The 18,233-nt window shown below is 45.4% G+C and overlaps 1 protein-coding gene across 6 annotated transcripts in view; it reads right to left on the bottom strand.

Moving 5' to 3' along the window:
- The window catches only part of CDC42BPA (CDC42 binding protein kinase alpha), a 324,002-nt gene that overhangs the window by 206,256 nt on the left and 99,513 nt on the right, over positions 1–18,233 (bottom strand). For all 6 annotated transcript variants that reach the window (XM_075595475.1, XM_075595480.1, XM_075595478.1 and 3 more), the window contains exon 3: positions 10,032–10,115. In XM_075595475.1, the coding sequence (XP_075451590.1) occupies positions 10,032–10,115 (84 nt within the window). The remainder of the gene's footprint in view (positions 1–10,031; positions 10,116–18,233) is intronic.

Raw genomic sequence — 18,233 nt, 5'->3', positions numbered from 1 at the left:
AAGAGGGTGGGAAATAGAGGGGGCACGTAAGGTATGAAATGGGGGAGGGCTCGCAATACCGCCGAGGGGGGGGGCCCGGACGTACCTAGTCCTAGGACCCGGGAAACCTGTCTGCGGCCCTGGTGGGGACAGCAGACTTTCTAAAGGATGAGTGAGGACACAAAGCCGTAATAAGCACATTAACGAGTTTCTTTGTCTTCACACACAGTGCTAGCCCCTTCCTTAAGCACGCCACGCTGTGCGCTAAATGCTTTATAAAAAGTTGCCAACTATGCTTTTAGCATGTAAAATAAATAAATCCCAATTCTGTTTATCTGATGCGATTCTGCTGTAAAGAGGCAGTCCAAGCAGCTTAAAGTGTTTTGTTTTAATATACAGGGCCTTTGATTACTTTTATTGAACCAAATTACCTAAGCTGCCGATCGAGTCGTTCTCCCGTGATCAGCCAGCAAAGATCCTGCTTCCCAGGGTTCACTAAATGGCCGCCTTTCAGTTTCAATCAATCCTTCAGTCAGTGTAACTCAGCAGCTACAATGTATCCTTATATTACTGTGGTAACATTATCTATTGTTACAGTTTGCAGCTCAAACTGCTGGGAAATATTGCCAACATATCTCAAACAGGAAAATATTACAAAGATCTTGCACTGCTGGGGAGGTGTGCTAAAACCTGCTATATTAATCAAAGGATGCTCAGTGTATTAATACTCATTAAAAATGGCATTGAGTTGCATTTAAAAAAAGGTACTAAGTATCTAATACTACAGAACTTTATTTAAAAACACCACATGTAGGATATTGCTTGGATTGCTCCTTTAACTCATTTGAGGACACAGTATTTCTAGCCTATACAGCAACTATGTTTCATACTCAATATAGTAAGGAGTAGCGCACAGTTAAAGCTGCAGTTCAAGCAATATCCTGCATGTGTGTTTTTTTAAATAAATCAGTTCTGTAGTAAGAAAAATACCTTTAGCATTTTCTGTTTGAAAAAACAAACAACTTTGAAAGACCAATTTTCTTGTATTCTATTTTTAAAAGCCTGCTTGTTGCTATAGCAACCATTTACATTCCCCATATTTAAAGATGTCGCCAAACTTTGCCGATCAATAGACGGAGAACGAATTGACCAGCAGCTATGCAGTTCTTTAGGCAAGTAGAGATTGCCCACATGAAACTACTGAAGTAAAAAAAAACTAAAAAATAAAAAAACGGGAGCTTGAACTGCAGCTTTAAGAACATACTGTGTTACCTTCCATCGAGGTGACTGGGAGCGTCTGCATTGTTACCTGTGCAAACTCACTGCTCCTCACCGCTTTCAGGTGAGGCCTAAAAGGTTCCATTCTAACAGCAGCCATTGCCTCAAATTCTGTACACTTGGAATAAACTGAACATTATTTTCATGCAGTTTACAACCCACATTCTGTACTCTCTAGCCGCATAACCACACAGAATCATAACGCGGACGTCAGCATGAAAACGTAACCCCTCAGCTGCCAGCAATGTACTACTTTCTCCCTCCGGTTGCAAAAGGGTTATATGCGAGTCAAAAACAAGCAACACAAATTATTTATGCAGCTAAGCCATGTGTCTAAATAGCCTGCTTTCCGAGAATTAAAAATAGCCTTGAAAGCTTTTTCCTATGTAAGGTATGTGAGCCGCTCTTTCCAGGAGTCTGAGGATCCCAGCCTTCTCCGCGCAGCACAGTTCTGCTACAAAGGAATTGCAGCAATATTTTTCCAGTTGCCTGCTAACCCCATGGGTGCTTAATGGAAAGACTATCTTCCGGTATTGCATTACACTTCATAGTGTGACCTTCACCATCCCCACCCCAAACAGCTGAATGCTGTGCTTCCCTTGCCACCTTCTAATGGGATTCTCTGCAGGTTGTGCAAATAACACTAGGGGTCAGATAGTAAGACAATTGAAAAAAGTGACGCTTAAAAAATAAATTTTAAACATGCGTCCCTAAGTGCCAAATGTCGGAATAATGTTTCACTCATTTGCTCCGTGTCCGTTGAGTCTTGAGAGAGTGGTTATTGGATGGCGCACATACAGATGTGGCAAGACTTACTGGGGGGGGGGGGTCCATGCTTCCAGATCGAGGCCCCAGCCGCAGTAATCCGTCCAGACCGCGGTCGTGGGATGCCTCGGCAAGATAAACAGCAAATCTCGCTACATCCGTATTATTGGGTGGCTATAAATTGTACATCAGATTGCATCGTTTTTTCTGAACTGTATGCGTCTGTATTTGTTGCAAACTCCTCTGGCTAAGAGGATGTTTTGGGGCGCCGTGCGTCTTGTCGAAACACACGGACTTACTCAATAGGCACTATCCCAACGAATACTCTCAGCTCTTAACCGATTCGAGAGCCCTCTGGCAGAAGAGTGTTTTGTAGATTACGACCCATCTTTACTAAATGGGGCTATTCCATAAGACACCTTCCAGTGCAGAAAGGAATGCGCAACATGGAAAAGCACAAAACCGCTGCATTTGTTAATAAGGTCATTTTTTTAAAATAATTTACTCGCAATGCAAAATGTATCAACAGCAGTACAGTAAATATCTCAATTTGCCTGAAGTCTGAGACACCCTCAGATAACACATAGCGGCCAACGACCCTCAATAAAATTAGTGGTACTGTGTCAGACAGAAACTTCAAGCCTGTTAAACATTTATAAGTAAAGCTCATTGGACGCCACTTACAATACCCTAAATATATCGGTAGTTATCCACAATATAAGTAACGCAACACTAGGAAATCAGCAAGAGTTTTGTCAAAATATTGTGCATTTGTTTCGTTTTTGTTTTATATTTTTATAGTGAGTTTTATGCGTATATAACTGATATATAGATATCTATATATATCTATATATATATATAGATATATATATATCCAGGAGGGGCCGATGGGAAAATTCCAACCCATTAGCTATATTGTGAGCTGATATTATTTTACTTCTTCATTAGGCATCTTCAACAAGCAGAACGATCACCATGGATTTCCGACGCGCTTCGCTGCTTTGGAGTCAGTCTCACTGATTCTGTGTCTGTAGCATCAGCGTCTCAGACGTCAGTGAAGTGTCACCAAATTAGCTGGAGTTTCAGAAGTCCGTACTTAAAGCAGCAATTTTAACAATAAATAGATGCATCTCAACATGAGGGTTTCCCCGGATCCCAAGGTATTTGTACATTTTTGTGACAGTGTGACACAGACAAATATGGCTGCGGGGTCTCAGACAGATAGTCGCCATAGCAGCTTTCCATTAGCTGTCGGAGATAGGTTGACCCGTATCGCATCCCGTGGTTCCCATTATCCACCCTGCCGTCCCAAGTGTGATGACGCAACTCATGTTATTGAGCCCCGGGTATCCCTACGATGATGCATCTTGTACCATCACACCTCTCCCCTGCCCAAACCTGCTAGGACAGGGGTGGCCAACTCCAGTCCTGAAGAGCTACCAACAGATTAGGTTTACAGGATATCCTTGCTTCAGCACAGGTGGCTCAATCAGAGGCTCAGTCTGACTGATTGAGCCACCTGTGCTGAAGCTGGGATTTCCTGAAAACCTGAACTATTGGTTGTTCTTGAGGGCTGGAGTGTGCCACCTCCTGTGCTAGGACAAACCGCATGAAAAAAAAACCTTTTCACGTTCGCCTCCATGTGATGTTTGCACTCTACCAGGAGACCGCGAGACAGCGTCAAAACCGCGCATCAGGTCTGCAATTACCTACGCATATCATTACCATTTGCATAACACAATACCAACACCCATCCTTCTACATCCCCAACTTTCTTACACTTAAAGCCTACATTACAAATATAGTTAGCCACCAGCACCACCTCACTCAGGATCAAGGAGGGACAGACCCTTTAAATTCCAAGTCTAACTTTTTTCACCCTTTATTTCCAATCGGCGCCTCACTTCCTGGTTATTCTGAACTAATAAGCCACAGAGGTTGGCACGAAAAGAAGATTAACAAAACAAAACACAGAACCACCAGATGGATTCTGTGATTACACCGACAATGAGACTGAATCTTTAGGACATGGGGAACGAGTGGTTATAAAGTTATTTGAAACTGTGCCCAATTTTGAATGTTCCATGTGACAAATCTGAGATCCGCAGACAGTAAAAAAAAAAAAAAGAAAAGGAGAAAGAATATGTTCACATTAGCCAAAATTCGCTATGTTATGCTAATCAAATTTCTTTATAGGACATTATATTATCCACCAAATTCAGCAACTTGTTGAAGCAACACTTGAGAAGGCAGCAGAATCTTCTTATTAACAAAAGTGAGAGACATAGATATATATATATATATATATATATCTACTATATATTTGTGAAAGCACTGTATGTTTGTCTGCATGGCCTGTGTCCCTAGGGGAAATCTCATTGGTCTTTTGGGCCGCCCGCCCCCACACACCTCATTGGCCTGAGGCAGAGTGACGGGCCAAAAAACACACACACACACACACACACCCTCGCTCTCTGCGGCTCTCCCCTCACATAGACCGCTAACCCCAACTGACCATCCCCGAGAGCGCTCCCCACGGCTCTCACCACCCATAGGCCACTCCCTCACCCGGCGCTCTCCCTCACCCGCTCACCCCCCCGCTCACTTCCCCCACACACATACAGAGCACGCTCTCTGCGGCTCTCCCCTCACACACACACACACTCAGCACGCTCTCTGCGGCTCTCCCCTCACACACACACACTCAGCACGCTCTCTGCGGCTCTCCCCTCACACAGGCCGCTCCCCGTCCCGGGGCCGCTCCTCCGGCTGTCTCCGCCTCTCCCGGCGAGAGGCACAGAGGCACAGCACCTCCTCACCGGAGCGTCTCAGCCTCGCCGCGGAGGAGCCCGAGGAGGAGGAGGGGGGCCGTGACCCGGAGGAAGAGGAGCGCGGCCGTGTACACGCAGGGGAATGGGTTATTTAACGCATCCCTGACTCCCCCTGCCCTTTGCCCCCCCCCTACCCTCACTACCCCCCCTACCCCCCTGCCCCTTGCCCCCTGCCCTCCCTTCCCCTGCCCATTGCCCCCTGCCCTCCCTCCCCCTGGCCTTTGCCCCCCCCGCCCCTTGCCCCTCCCACCCCTTGCCCCCCCCCCGCCCCTCCCTGCCCTTTGCCCCCCCGCCCCTCCCTGCCCTTTGCCCCCCTGCCCTCCCCACCCTTCTACGCCCCTTGCCCCCCCCCCGCTCTTCGACGCCCCTCCCCCCCGCCCTTCGACACCCCTCCCCCCGCCCTTCGACGCCCCTCCCCTTTGACGCCCCTCCCCCCCGCCCCTCGACGCCCCCCCCCCCGCCCTTCCACTCCATGCCCTTCCACGCCTCTCCAATAAAGAATATCACTTGTGAGCACATTCACATGTCTTAGACAGGTCTGCAACCCTGCCTTACACATTATCACCTAGCATACAGTGCTTCCACTGCAGCAAGGGCTTCTGGGAAATGACATGCAAATGGGCACATACAATGTGTCACCTTTTGCCTGAAATTCATTTTTACATGGAACCCTTTTAAGCAAATGCTCTGCTGTTCACACAGCTTTTAAACACAGCACGTGATTAAATGCAAAGCCAGTCAAACCACTCACAGACAGCTGTTTCGACCTTTATGGGTCTCATCAGCGTGAGGTTGGTTGGGGGGCAGGGAGCAGCAATACACAAGAGGCCAGGATGTGGAAAGGGTCAGGGGCACCCAAATAAAGATACATGCGAGCACCCACACCACCAGTCCCCAATTCCACATTCATATACGCTAGCGTGCGGTCCATTAAACACGGAGAGGCTATGGCCAGAAAACCCAACAGGGACTGCAAGCCGGAGGGGGGCAGGGCGCCTATCTCGTGCATTTTATTTATTGGGGGGGGGGGGGGGGAGTTAGAGGGTCAAGTGTTTATTTCCTTATGATCACTCAGCGTGGGGGGCGTCTAAAGATCGCAGTGCAAGCCAGGGCCGAAATGCTTGCCCATTGTGCTGCGATCTTGAAATGTCCCCCACCTGTAAGTCACCAAAGTTAGGCGTCTGGGCCAGGGTTCCATAGACAGGAGCAGCTGTGCAGAGAGTCCGGGACTCCCATCGCTCTCCCAGCGCCTGTCCTCACTCCCCCATCTACCTCCCTAAGGCCGTGTCCATAGATGGACAGGCCGTGCTGAGGCGTGCGGACGCTCCACGCTGAGCCCCTGCATCCTCAATGAGGATGCCTTGAGAGGGGGCTCACGCGAGCGTCCGCAGGTGTGCTCAGGAGTTGGAGGTTTCAGCCGAGTGCCAAGCTGTTTTTCAGCGCGCTGTCGGCTGAAACCCTCCAATCACAGCACACCAGCGTCAACGTCATGGCGCCGTGACGTCGGCGCCGTGACATTGACGTCAGTGCGTCGTGGGCGATTGGCCCAGCAACGCACTGACCCCGCCTCCAACCACCTCCCCCCGGCTACCTTCGCGCACGCTGGCTCGCCTGCCAGTCCGTGCAATCGCGCTAACTGATGCAGGCGAGCCTCAGCGTTAGCGCGCCTCCACTCTCCCCAAACATCTATGGCCCGGGCCTAATGCATTACCTGAGAGGGTGTCGGTGGCCTTCATAGCCCAGTTCTTATATGGACAGACCACAAACGTGTATCCAGTCTATCATAATATTCTTTAATGTCTATTTTGTCCGTGACCAATAAAGAATTGAATTGAATAGAAGAAAAACGCGACGCTGCTACAGGGTCAGTCACGTGTGTCAGAGGAGCTGGGTCACGTCCTCAGCCGCGCGGGAGATGCAAGTTGAATGGTGGTGCCGGGGGAATTAACAAAGGTAGGTGTTCTAAAACGAGAGCCACGCTCAGACCGCGTTATACGCGGATCCGCGTTTTAGCGGATCGTGCTATAACAGGGTTGAGCTGTATATAGATAGATAGATAGATAGATAGATATATATATAGATAGATATAGATATATATATATATATATCTCAGCTATATCATCTTCAGCCCTTGTCGATCCACTGCTGGATGAAGGCCTCCCCAATTAACGGCGTAATCAGAAAATGTGATTTGGTGGGGGCGGGGGGTGTAGTCGCGGCATCGTGACATAGCGTCGCATTGCCATGACAACGCGTCGTCACGTGACGCAGCGATGTCCCGCTGTGCTGCCATGGCAACACGTCACCATGTGCCGTCGCGGCCCAGCGTGGCGTCACGTTGTCATGGCAATGTGTTTCTACGCCATGCTGACGCAGCGTTGCCCGAACGCCGTGATGTGGCTGGAGAAGAGCTGCTCTCTCACAGAGGTCCCGCTGTCTCCCGCGGCAATCAGTTCCATTTCTGTGGGGAGGAGTGTGATGCAGGTCTTGGCGGGTGCAAATGCAACCTTTCACACCCCCCCACCCCCCCTCGGTTGCACTACTGTCCCCAAAGATTTTCCAGGTACTGCAGTTACAAGCCATGCTGCTCCAACACATTTTCTGATTTCATCCTCCCATCTTACTTTGGGTCGTTGTCTTTTACTTTCCCTTGGAATCCAGTCGATGGTTCTCTCTTTTTGCGATATGTCCGGTACACTGCCATTTTAATTTCTTCAATTACTATTCATTTATTATTATTATTTTGTGACCACAAAAAAAACAAAAAAACTTCCCCTTTGGGTAAATTGGTAACCTTTGCCCTTTGCGGATTGGATGAAGTTTGGGAAAGATGTGCATGTCTGGGGGTAACCGGGCGGATTCTGTCATCGCTTTACTTCTTCCTCAGAGTGTTCTGGGCTCGGTGTAATGTTTTTGTGACTGAGAAAATCCACAACCACTCAATCTACTCCACTGACTTGTAGCCATAAACTGCAGTGCATACATACCCCGCAAATCATTAGGAGATTTTTACCAGTCAAAACAGGAACCATCACTGAGATGGAAGCTGTCTATCTAGGAGGTTAGTTACAAATGACCAGGGGGTCCTGTTGCTGCAGCTACCAGAGTGTGGGAGATCTTCTTTTGGATGAGACAAGAACCCCAACCTGTGTTCCCTGTCCCTGAAGTGGACTAAAGGCATATATTTATCTACCCAACTAAGTGCATATCTTACCATCTTTTGGATATACTACCCTATGATTGTTTCTCATTTCCCCACATGTCTGCGCCTAGGTCATTCTTCTGATTAATATATATATATATATATATATATATATATATATATATATATATATATATATATACATATATAATCAAAAAATAAATAGATGATACCGTTCTGTGGCTAACGAAATGCTTTTATTTGTGCGAGCTTTCGAGATACACTGATCTCTTCTTCCGGCGATGTTACAATGAATGAAGCAAGGATAACTTAAAAACAGAGTCTCTTGGAATGTTATCTGTGCTTGTCCTTCCCCCGGTGTGGATGTGTTTTATGGCTAGAGGTGTCAAAGGGTAACTGAAAGCAAGTGAAGAAAGAGTGTGTATGTGTATCAGTGTGAATAAAAATGAATGGAGAGCCCACAGTATAAACAGTGCTCTACACAAGGTGTGTGTGGAGTGAGAGGGATATAAATGGTGTGTTTTTTTTTTTTTAAATAAGAGAGAGAGTCTTACATGTGAAAAACAATGTAAAAAAAAAAAGCAGGTACAAAATCCCAGGAAAAGAGAAGTGCAGCTAAGGCCCGATACCAATCAAATGATAACTCAGCCTTGTGTTTGGTGTATATTGGCTGCACATCCTAATCCAGGGGTGGGAAACTCCAGTCCTCAAGGGCCACCAATAGATCAGGTTTTCAGGATATCCTTGTTTCAGCATAGGTGGCTCAGTCAAAAACCTAACCCGTTGGTGGTCCTTGAGGACTGGAGTTGCCCACTGCTGCCCTAATCAGTAGTAAAAAATATATATAAAAATGTTTAGCAACCTTGGAGAAAACATGAGCCACCCCACAGTTGAAGAGATGTCCCCGATTTTCCAGCCAAATGTCCCTGACAATAGTTCTCGTGTGTTGGCCAGTATGGCCGAGTGTCTGCGTGTCTGCTCTGGGCTCAGTGTTCACCTCTGTAATCTTGTGTTTGTATTTGGGCACAATCTGCCTGCAGCATATCAAGATACACGGTAATCCGATTTTCATTTGCAGCTGTCATTCTCTAAAGAAATAACCAAGTAAATATTCTACCCAATGGACCATGAGTGGTCCCAGAAGATAGTAATGGTTGTCCTCAAGCCTTTCAAAATGCAGTTCTCATTTGCAGTCAGGGTAATTTTTACAATTATACGAGTTCTGAAGTCTGTTTTTTTGTATTTTTTTAGCTCTAGGTCCAGTATATTTGAAATATACAGAGCAACACATTGTGGTCCAAGAAGATTCAGCGTCACTATGGTTATGATCAGAGAATGTAGCCATTTATAGTTTCTAAACTTGCGGGTAAATTGCTACGACTGCCTTTGTTTGCCCTTTGTGACATCACAAAGCCGGAGGTCATCTCAAACACAAACATCAAGAAAGGAGCTCTCCAAATAACAGTAAACGAAGGGGGACCAGGGGAACCCCCCTCCCCCAATAATAAACTACATGTCTAATACACCTGCAAATCACAGGAATGGTTGAATTACTGATCGGGGCGCATTTAAATTTCCAATGTCGATACAGTTTGTTATCCCCTTCACGAATAACCCGTTCATTTCCATGGAAAGAATTCCCAGTTTCCCGTATCCATTCAACAGGTAAGTCATATGGTAAACTGCTAGTAGTCTATGCACCTTCCTTAGATCAGATTACTAAAACAACATTAGGGCGATACAGGTAATAAATACTCAGACACCAAGAGCCTATGTAGTATTAGACTCCCATTTTACTCAACGAACATTAGAACAACAGTCACTTGTCATTGGCAGTATCCAAAAACATTAACCGCACAAGTTCAATTGGACTCTATTCTAACACTACACACCGAGTGAGACCGGCTCATGCACTGGGTTAAAAAAAATTAAAATAAACTGGGTCACTTCAAAACACATTGTCACCTCATCACTTTCACAATATTATTATGAATGAGACTTGGCCGGCTCCTCACCTCTGCTCTTTTTAGCATTTCCCATTTATTCAGTATTTTCATGGCAAAAACCTTCTCAGCATTTTTCAACTTGACCACTGCAACCTATAGAAAGAAAGAAAAAAACAAGTTTTACTGTGCATTCCTAACATCCTGGTAAATATCAGAAAAACCAGACCTTCCCCGTGTATTTTATTGTCACAGAAGCAAAACGGTAAAGAGATATCGATATCTATCTATCCATCCATATATACACACATATATATACATAGAGATAGATAGATAGATAGATAGATAGATAGATAGATAGATAGATAGATAGATAGATATCCGCCCACAAACACGAAAGGAGCTATAGTAGGAATATGCAAAAGTCGGCTTATTATGTCGGTGTTCTCTTGTACATTCTTAACCCGTAAGAGCGGTGACCACAGTATGTGTCTAAAATAAGGCTATTTTGTCTAAAATAAGGCTATTTATCAAGCTTACGATAAACGCACAGTGAAGCTCATTCTATACTTTTAACATTCATTAGGATGACCTTCAAATTGAAGAAACTTGGTAATTAAGATTCAGATATGTTTGGCTCGTCTGACAGTGTTTAACCCACATCTGTCCAAGTACTAGGGTGGAAAATATTGGTGAAAAAGTAGAACTTGATACATCCCGATGTAATATGTGCACCTCATAATTCCTATTCCTTCATATTGAAACTCCTACAAGGAGAAGACTAAGAACAATGTACTGTAATACTGTAATCTGGTTCATGGAGAGCGCAAACTGACACCTGGATCTTGGTCTAAATACTAAAAGCATATCATATTTAATGACCGTTTTGGTTTGCTAATAAAAAATCTCCCACCTAATTTTATTGCATGTGGACATTGTGTAATGTGTGTAAATGAAAAAAACGACTTGTGTGTAAGTATATCCAGTGGCGAGAAAACGTTTGTGAACCCCCATGATAATTATGAAAATTCCATGATAACCTTAAATCAAAACCAGTCTTTTCTTAAATATCCAATAGTGTTTATATGAACCAATTCCATGTCTTTGGAAACAAAATTAGATAGATCTTCACGGGTGAGTTTGGGATGCCCCATCCTATATAAAGATCAGCAACCCTGATCACCATACAGGTGTGTGGAAATGTCATGCCACAATCAAAATCTCTTCAAGAACCAACCGGCAAATCATCCATGAACCCCACAGTAACATCCAAGGATCTACAGGTCACTCTCGCCTTGGCTAATGTGAGTGTTCCTGACTCAACTAACAGGAAAAGACTTAAAAAGAATGGTGTTCATGGAAGGATAGCCAGGAGTAAACCAGTGCTCTCTAAAAAGAACATTGCTGCCCGTCTGTAGGTCGCCAAAGAGCGCATACATGATCCACAATACTTCTGGAACAATGTTCTCTGGACAGGCGAGTCAAAGGTAGAACTTTTTTGCCTCAATGAGAAACGTTATATTTGGGGAAAACCAAACACTGCGTTCGAACAGACGAACCTCACCCCAACCATCAAGCATGGTGGTGGGAGTGTGATGTTTTGGGGTTGCCTCAGGACCTGGATGGCGTGCCATCATTGACAACCACGAATTCTACATTATCAGAAGATTCTAGAGGCGAATGTCAGGCTGTCAGTGAGCTAAAGCGGGTCATGAATTGAAGCAGCTCTGTAAGGAGGAATGGGCAAAAATGCAAACAAACCGATGTGAGACCGACCAGCAGATACAGGAAACACTTACTTGAAGTCATTGCTGCTCAAGGGGGCGCCACCAGGTACTGAATATAAAGGCTCACATACGTTTTCACACATGGACATTGAATGTTAAATAATTTGTGAAGTAAATAAATGTTGATAAAGTATAATTTTGAGTGTAATTTGTTTGATCAGGTTATCTTTATCTATTATTAGGACTTGGATAAGATCTAATAACATTTTAGGTTTGAAATATGTGAAAATCCAAAAGGGTTCAAAAACGTTCTTTTGCAGACAATATATGGAACTATCATGGTGGAGGGACCATTCCAACAAGCTGCAACATACCACATACACCCATTTAACCCTTTGAGAACTACCCCATTTGGAGGGAATATGCCTGTTGAATGAATATGTTTATTCCTTCGTGCTTTTACCATGGTAATAATCTTGAGTATTACAGCACCCATCTGATTTGCATTCAAGTGGTAATTCTTCCTAATTTCTCACTACGAACAGTACTAACCATACCTTCTAGCGATTTGTTTCATATTATTTTTCTCTGTTTGAGCGCACCTTACTTTTTTTGCATGCATGCATAGGTTTCCTGCCTGTTGCTTTAGCAACCTCCCCTTCCCCACCCTTGGGCCTTGGTGCTTCCCTTTCTCCCTGTCACTTGGTGCAGTCCAGGCTGTTTCCCTTTGGAAGTGTCCAGCTCCTCCCTTTCAGAGCGCGCTGCCCTCTGCATTGTTTCTCCTCACTGCTCTCCCTGTGAGAGCTTTGTTTCTTACCTCCTCCTGATTTTTTTTTTATTTATTTATTTTTTAAATATTTTTTTCCTTTATTGGCGTCTTGCAAAGTACATACATGTGGATAATAAGATGACATTCACAACATAACAGATCATTTTGGAGAACAGGCATATGACCGTGAAGTACTCTGAGACACACAAACAATTTTTTCCTACTTTCAGTAGTGAAAAGAAAGGGGATGACGAGGGACGGGTGGATAGTTGGGAACGACATAGGGAAGAAAAAGAGGGGGGGTGGAGGGGAGGGGGAAGGGATTGTGGCGGGTAGGGCGCTCCGGCCTTCGGGCCCAAGGGTATCAGAGTTGGACCAGGGCTTGCAACAGTGTTGGAGCCCCAGAGCCTGGCCAGGGCTCCCAGGTTCTATAGAATTGAGGCACTCAGCTTCAGCATGGCTGTCAGTCTCTCCATGTTCATGACCCAGTCTATTCTTTTAATTACTGTTCTCCTGGAAGGGGCCTTTACTCGTTTCCAGGCCGCCGCGATACAGCATCGGGCGGCCGTAAGGATCGCCGAGGTAAGTCTGGCTGTAGGGGCGGGAGGTCTTCAATTGGTCTTCCCAGCACGTACGTCAGGGGGTCCAGTGGGACCTCCAATCCTAAAGTTTCAGTCAAGAGACTGGATCATGGTCCAGAACCTCTGGATCTCTGGGCATGCCCACCAAATATGGGGCATGTCCCCCCTTTGACCACATCCCCTCCAGCACACGTCTGTGATGCCTGGGAAGATCTGGCTCAGTCTACTCTGGGTTATGTACAATTGGAATAAGATTTTATAAATATTTTCCTTCGTGATTGAGCAAATTGACGTTTTGGTGGCAGCTTCCCAGATATCCTCCCAGTCTTCCAGGTCGATTTGGATGTTTAGATCAGCGCTCCATTTTTGCATATATGAGTGTGAGTGGGGGGGGGGGGGGGTCGTATGCCTCTAATATCCTATAAACTTCGGAAATTAAACCTCTCTGGTATTCCCCCTATAGGCAGAGGGTCTTGAATCTAGTGCATGCTGGGAATTTAAGGTTAGGGGATTGGGCTCTCAGGAAGTGCCTTATCTGAAGGTATTTGAAGATGGGGAGGTCTGGGGAGGAGAACTTATTTTTAATTTCTGGGAAGGACAGGACCTCATCGCTTTCCAGGAGATCCGCAACCACTCTGATGTTTAGGCCCTGGAATTGACCAAATTGGGTACGGGAGCACCCGGGTGGGAAGTCCGGGTTCCCGAAGATGGGGGATGAGTTGTGAGGGGGATGAAGCTAGGCCATAGCTTTAATCCAAGTAGACCACGTGCACCTCATCGCCCCAAGCTCAAATCTCAGGTCCCTCCATTCTTTGTGAGCCTGAGAACGAGAGTAAGGCCGAGAGGGGGGTGGGGGCCGCGTGGTGTGTTTCTATCTCCAACCAGCAATTGGAGGTCGGGGGGTTGTTCCAGACCACCGCCTGCCTCAGTTGGGCCGCCTGGTAATATCTGACCACATCCGGGGCCCCCAAACCCCCTCTCGTCCTCTAAGCCAACAGCACCGATCTCGGCACCCTTGGTCTACACTGCCGCCATATAAAACGGAGGATATGAGCTTGCATATTCCGCAGTTCTACTAGCCGGACAGGTACTGAGAGGGTTTGAAAATAGTAATCGGGGAAGGATATTCATTTTAGTGGACACAATTCTTCCAAACCAAGAGATCTGATGGGCATGCCAAGTCTCCAGGTCTCTCTTGATCTGGCGGAAGAGAGGGGGATAGTTAGCTTGATATAGCGAGCTATATGAGCTTGCTATTTTTATACCTAGGTATTTAATGTGGGAGTTATTCCACTTATACTTGAAGTTGGTTTGTAGGAGTTTCCATGTAGGGTCTGGGAGAGAAATGTTGAGCGCCTCGGACTTGTCCGTATTTATTTTATAGTCGGACACTAGACTAAACTGGTCCAACAGTTTCTGGAGATTGGGAAGGGAGGTGTGCGGGTCAGCTAAGGTCAGAATGACATCATCAGCAAAGAGGAAGATTTTATACTCCCTGTCTGCGATTGGGATGCCCTTTATGCTGGGTTCGGTTCTGATCCAGGCTGCTAGTGGCTCTATTGATAGGGAAAATAGTAGAGGGGATAGGGGGCAACCTTGCCTGGTTCCATTTTTGATTGTTATTGGGTTAGAGTGCCCTCCCGGGAGTTTTAAGAGGGCGGTAGGGTTGTTATAGAGGGCTCGTACCCCCTCGAGGAACGGACCCGAAAAGCCAAACCGAAGCATAGTTTGGTCCAGAAAGGACCATTTGATTCGGTCAAATGCCTTTTCGGCATCAAGGCTTAGGATCAAGGCCCGAGACTTATTGAGGTGGATGGGGTCTATAATATTGATAATTTTTCGGGTGTTGTCAGAGGCCCTCCTCCTGATTTTTATGCATTCCCAAAATGGTTTCCCCCTTTTATTTCTGTTTATGTTCCCTTAATAAAAAAAAAATCATAAACGCAAGACGACTACACTATTTATAGAAGAAGGAATTGAGTTAACTCTGCCTGTCTCAACTTATTAAGCCACAGTAAGCCTGGACAGAATACAAACATACATACATTACATACATTACATTTCAGTGTTGAGGGAGGCCCTCACGACTTGATGCAGCAGATCAAGTGGCGGGATGCTCACACTACAACCAAAGGTTGGTTAGATAGACAAGCAAAGGTTGGTTAGATCTAGGCAAGCACATCCCTGAAAAAATGCAAAATGTCAACGTTTCCATCCCTCCCGATATCTCTCTCAAGACTCTGTCCCTTATCTGCCCCTGTAATATACATATTATATATATGGCAGGTGTATAGATGCTTGTAAGTGACATGTTCGTGTGTGTGTGTGTGTGTGTGTGTGTGTGTGTGTGTGTGTGTGTGTGTGTGTGTGTGTGTGTGTGTGTGTGTGTGTGTGTGTGTGTGTGTGTGTGTGTGTGTGTGTGTAAGTCCTTCCATTTGTTAGGCTTGTCCTATATCAAAAGGGTTAAAAATATATATATATTGAAAACGAAAGGATTCTTCTATTTTAGTAATTTTTTATTATCAGCCAGTCCTCAGTCCTGAGCAGATAAACCCTAATGTGCATGAGAACTGTAATAAGAAACCAAAAACAACACAATGCTATCATTGAATGCAACGGATCTGGTTTGTAGAATTACATCACTGCCCATGTTCACTCATCAAGATGTCTGGATAATATTCTGCTGGTCTCTAGCTTCAGGAAACAGGCAGATCAATGTTTAAAATTACAACTGTTGGCTCTCATCAATTGGGGATATATTTAATAGATATATGGGTAGAGACGGGTGAATTTATTGGGACACAAATTTCAAGTTTCAGCACCCCTGCCACCATGAATTACTATAAAGGTACATACGAGCAAAATGTAATGTTCCCATTAAGGCCACTTTCCAACACCTCTTGTATCCACCACTACGTACATCTGTGTTGGTCCATAAAAGCGGTCACAACCTGTGACAAACCTACAGCCAAGATACCTAGGCAAGATTTGGAAAAACTTGAAATGTTTCCACAAGACAAAAAGTGATCAAATTATGAAAAGGGGAGGGATTTCACCCAGTAACTACCAGGGACGCTGCAATGATTGCAAATATTGAATGAGTATTTTGCCAAATGCCTCCTTTGAATAAACTTGCATATAAAGCATATGGAGACGATAAAGCTATTCATTGCAGGGACATCCGCTAGGACAATTTCAACACAGGTCAAGGTAAGAAAAAAAATACTCTGATCATCTATGAATGCATAGATATACATTCATGTACATATGTGGATATATATATATATGCATGAATATATGTACGCATACCGAATATACTTGTTGACAATACCCTATGTTTTCAGGGCTACACTTTGGAAGCAGCCACCGGTCAAGTTAATTTGTCGTTGGATATTTGAAGGATGTGTGATTCAATAGAGAGACTTGGGGACCACTAAGTAGGGGGGGGGGGGGGGGAGAGAGAGAAGGTTTCCTTCATCAAGAAGCAATAAATGGGACGGCAGCTTTACTAACAGCTCTTGCAAAGGGATGGAGGGCTTGGGATGAAGGAAAGACAATTATACCCTTATACCCTTTGTTGCTTTGGCCGGATCAGAGTTTAAATGAGGTCAACCAGTAACAGAACAGGAGTTCTTCTCCTCTGTTTCCTTGCAGTGGTTTTGCAACACATTGTACAGTAAATAAAAATGCCACATGTGGTACATTTGAAAGGCTCAGACAGGTCCGCAACCCTTTCTTTCCCCTTTATCGCTTAGCAAGCACTACTTCTGGGTAATGACATGCAAATGAGCACAGAGTACGGTACTTCTCATCCATTTTAACATGGAGCCCTATAAGCTTATGCCTGCCGCATGGCACAGCCTGGGTGAAAGAAATGCATAGACAGCAAACCCGCTCACAGACGGCTTGGGTGCTCTAACTTGAGACTCCCCTCCCGAAGTCTAACAAGTCCTGTTACTGCTCCCAAGGATCTTCAGCCCCGATGGCCAGGAAGGTCCGAGGGTACCTCGACGCCGTCCTCCATCAGGGTTCTGAACGTCGTCCTCTTCGTTTCTTCGGCCAGAAGGCCCGCAAGAAAGTCCAAGCCTTTGGTTTTCGGCCGGAGCCCACTTCCCCAGGTCGTTTTCTCTCCGAAGAGAGGTCGGTGACTAGCCGTGCTTCACTGCATCTCCTCCGCGCACACACACAAGGTACGTGCGATGTGTAAGTGGGTGCACTGCTACAGCGACCATAGCAGGACACCAAGTGCTGAGTGTCTGTGCCGGAGCACCCCAGCCACTCACAGACACCCGTTTCAATCATCGGATCTCATCAGTAGGCTGATTGCTGGCTATGCAGCGTCAAGCTGGCAAGTGGGTTTAACCAGACATTAAAAGTGATGGTAGGTAACAAAAAAAAAAAAAAGGTGACAAACCCTCCACCGTACAGTGTACAGTAAATACAAAAACACCGAGTGGTGCAAGTCTCAGACAGATCTGCAACCCTGTCTTTCCCCATTATCGCTTAGCAAACAGTGCTTCCACTGCAGCCAGGGATTCTGGGTAATGACATGCAAATGAGCACTGCGAGCACTCTTTACTTCTCGTCCATTTTAACATGGAGCCCTGTATGCAACATATTACAATCTAATACGATGTACTGTTCAGATTTGCCCTCGTGGAGCAGCACGCTTGGAGACTGCTGGTATGTGCTTAAATAAACATTTTTGCTTCAGTCTGGGATCTTATTTTCGCTTTCATTCTTCCAATAGTTTTTCAGCGCTTTTCCCACAGATTAGCAGACCCAGATGTTTTGACCTATTAAGTAATATGAAAGTAAATAGAATACTTGAAATTGCATATTATAACCATTTTTGTTTTACTGCAGTATAAATAACAGTTCATGTTGGCCCTTTAAAAATTCAAATGTTGGCAGACATGGCTGTATTGCAGTGTTGTTCAACAGGGGTTGCTAGGAAGTCTTGGGCTCCCCGAGCATTCCTAAAGGGTTCGCTGCAATTCTCCGGTCATTTGAAAATTCTACCAAAAACAGAAAAATGTACAATGCATCTGATCTCAGACGCGCTATTAGAGAGGGTTGGGTTTCCTTACAATGCATCTGATCTCAGACGTGCTATTAGAGAGGGTTGGGGATCCTTACAATGCATCTGATCTCAGACGCGCTATTAGAGAGGGTTGGGGTTCCTTACAATGCATCT

Source organism: Ascaphus truei, chromosome 4 (genome assembly GCF_040206685.1).
Source record: "Ascaphus truei isolate aAscTru1 chromosome 4, aAscTru1.hap1, whole genome shotgun sequence".
NCBI lineage: Eukaryota > Metazoa > Chordata > Amphibia > Anura > Ascaphidae > Ascaphus > Ascaphus truei.
The sequence above is the reverse complement of the archived record's forward strand: the minus strand, read 5'-3'. Positions and strand labels throughout refer to the sequence as shown.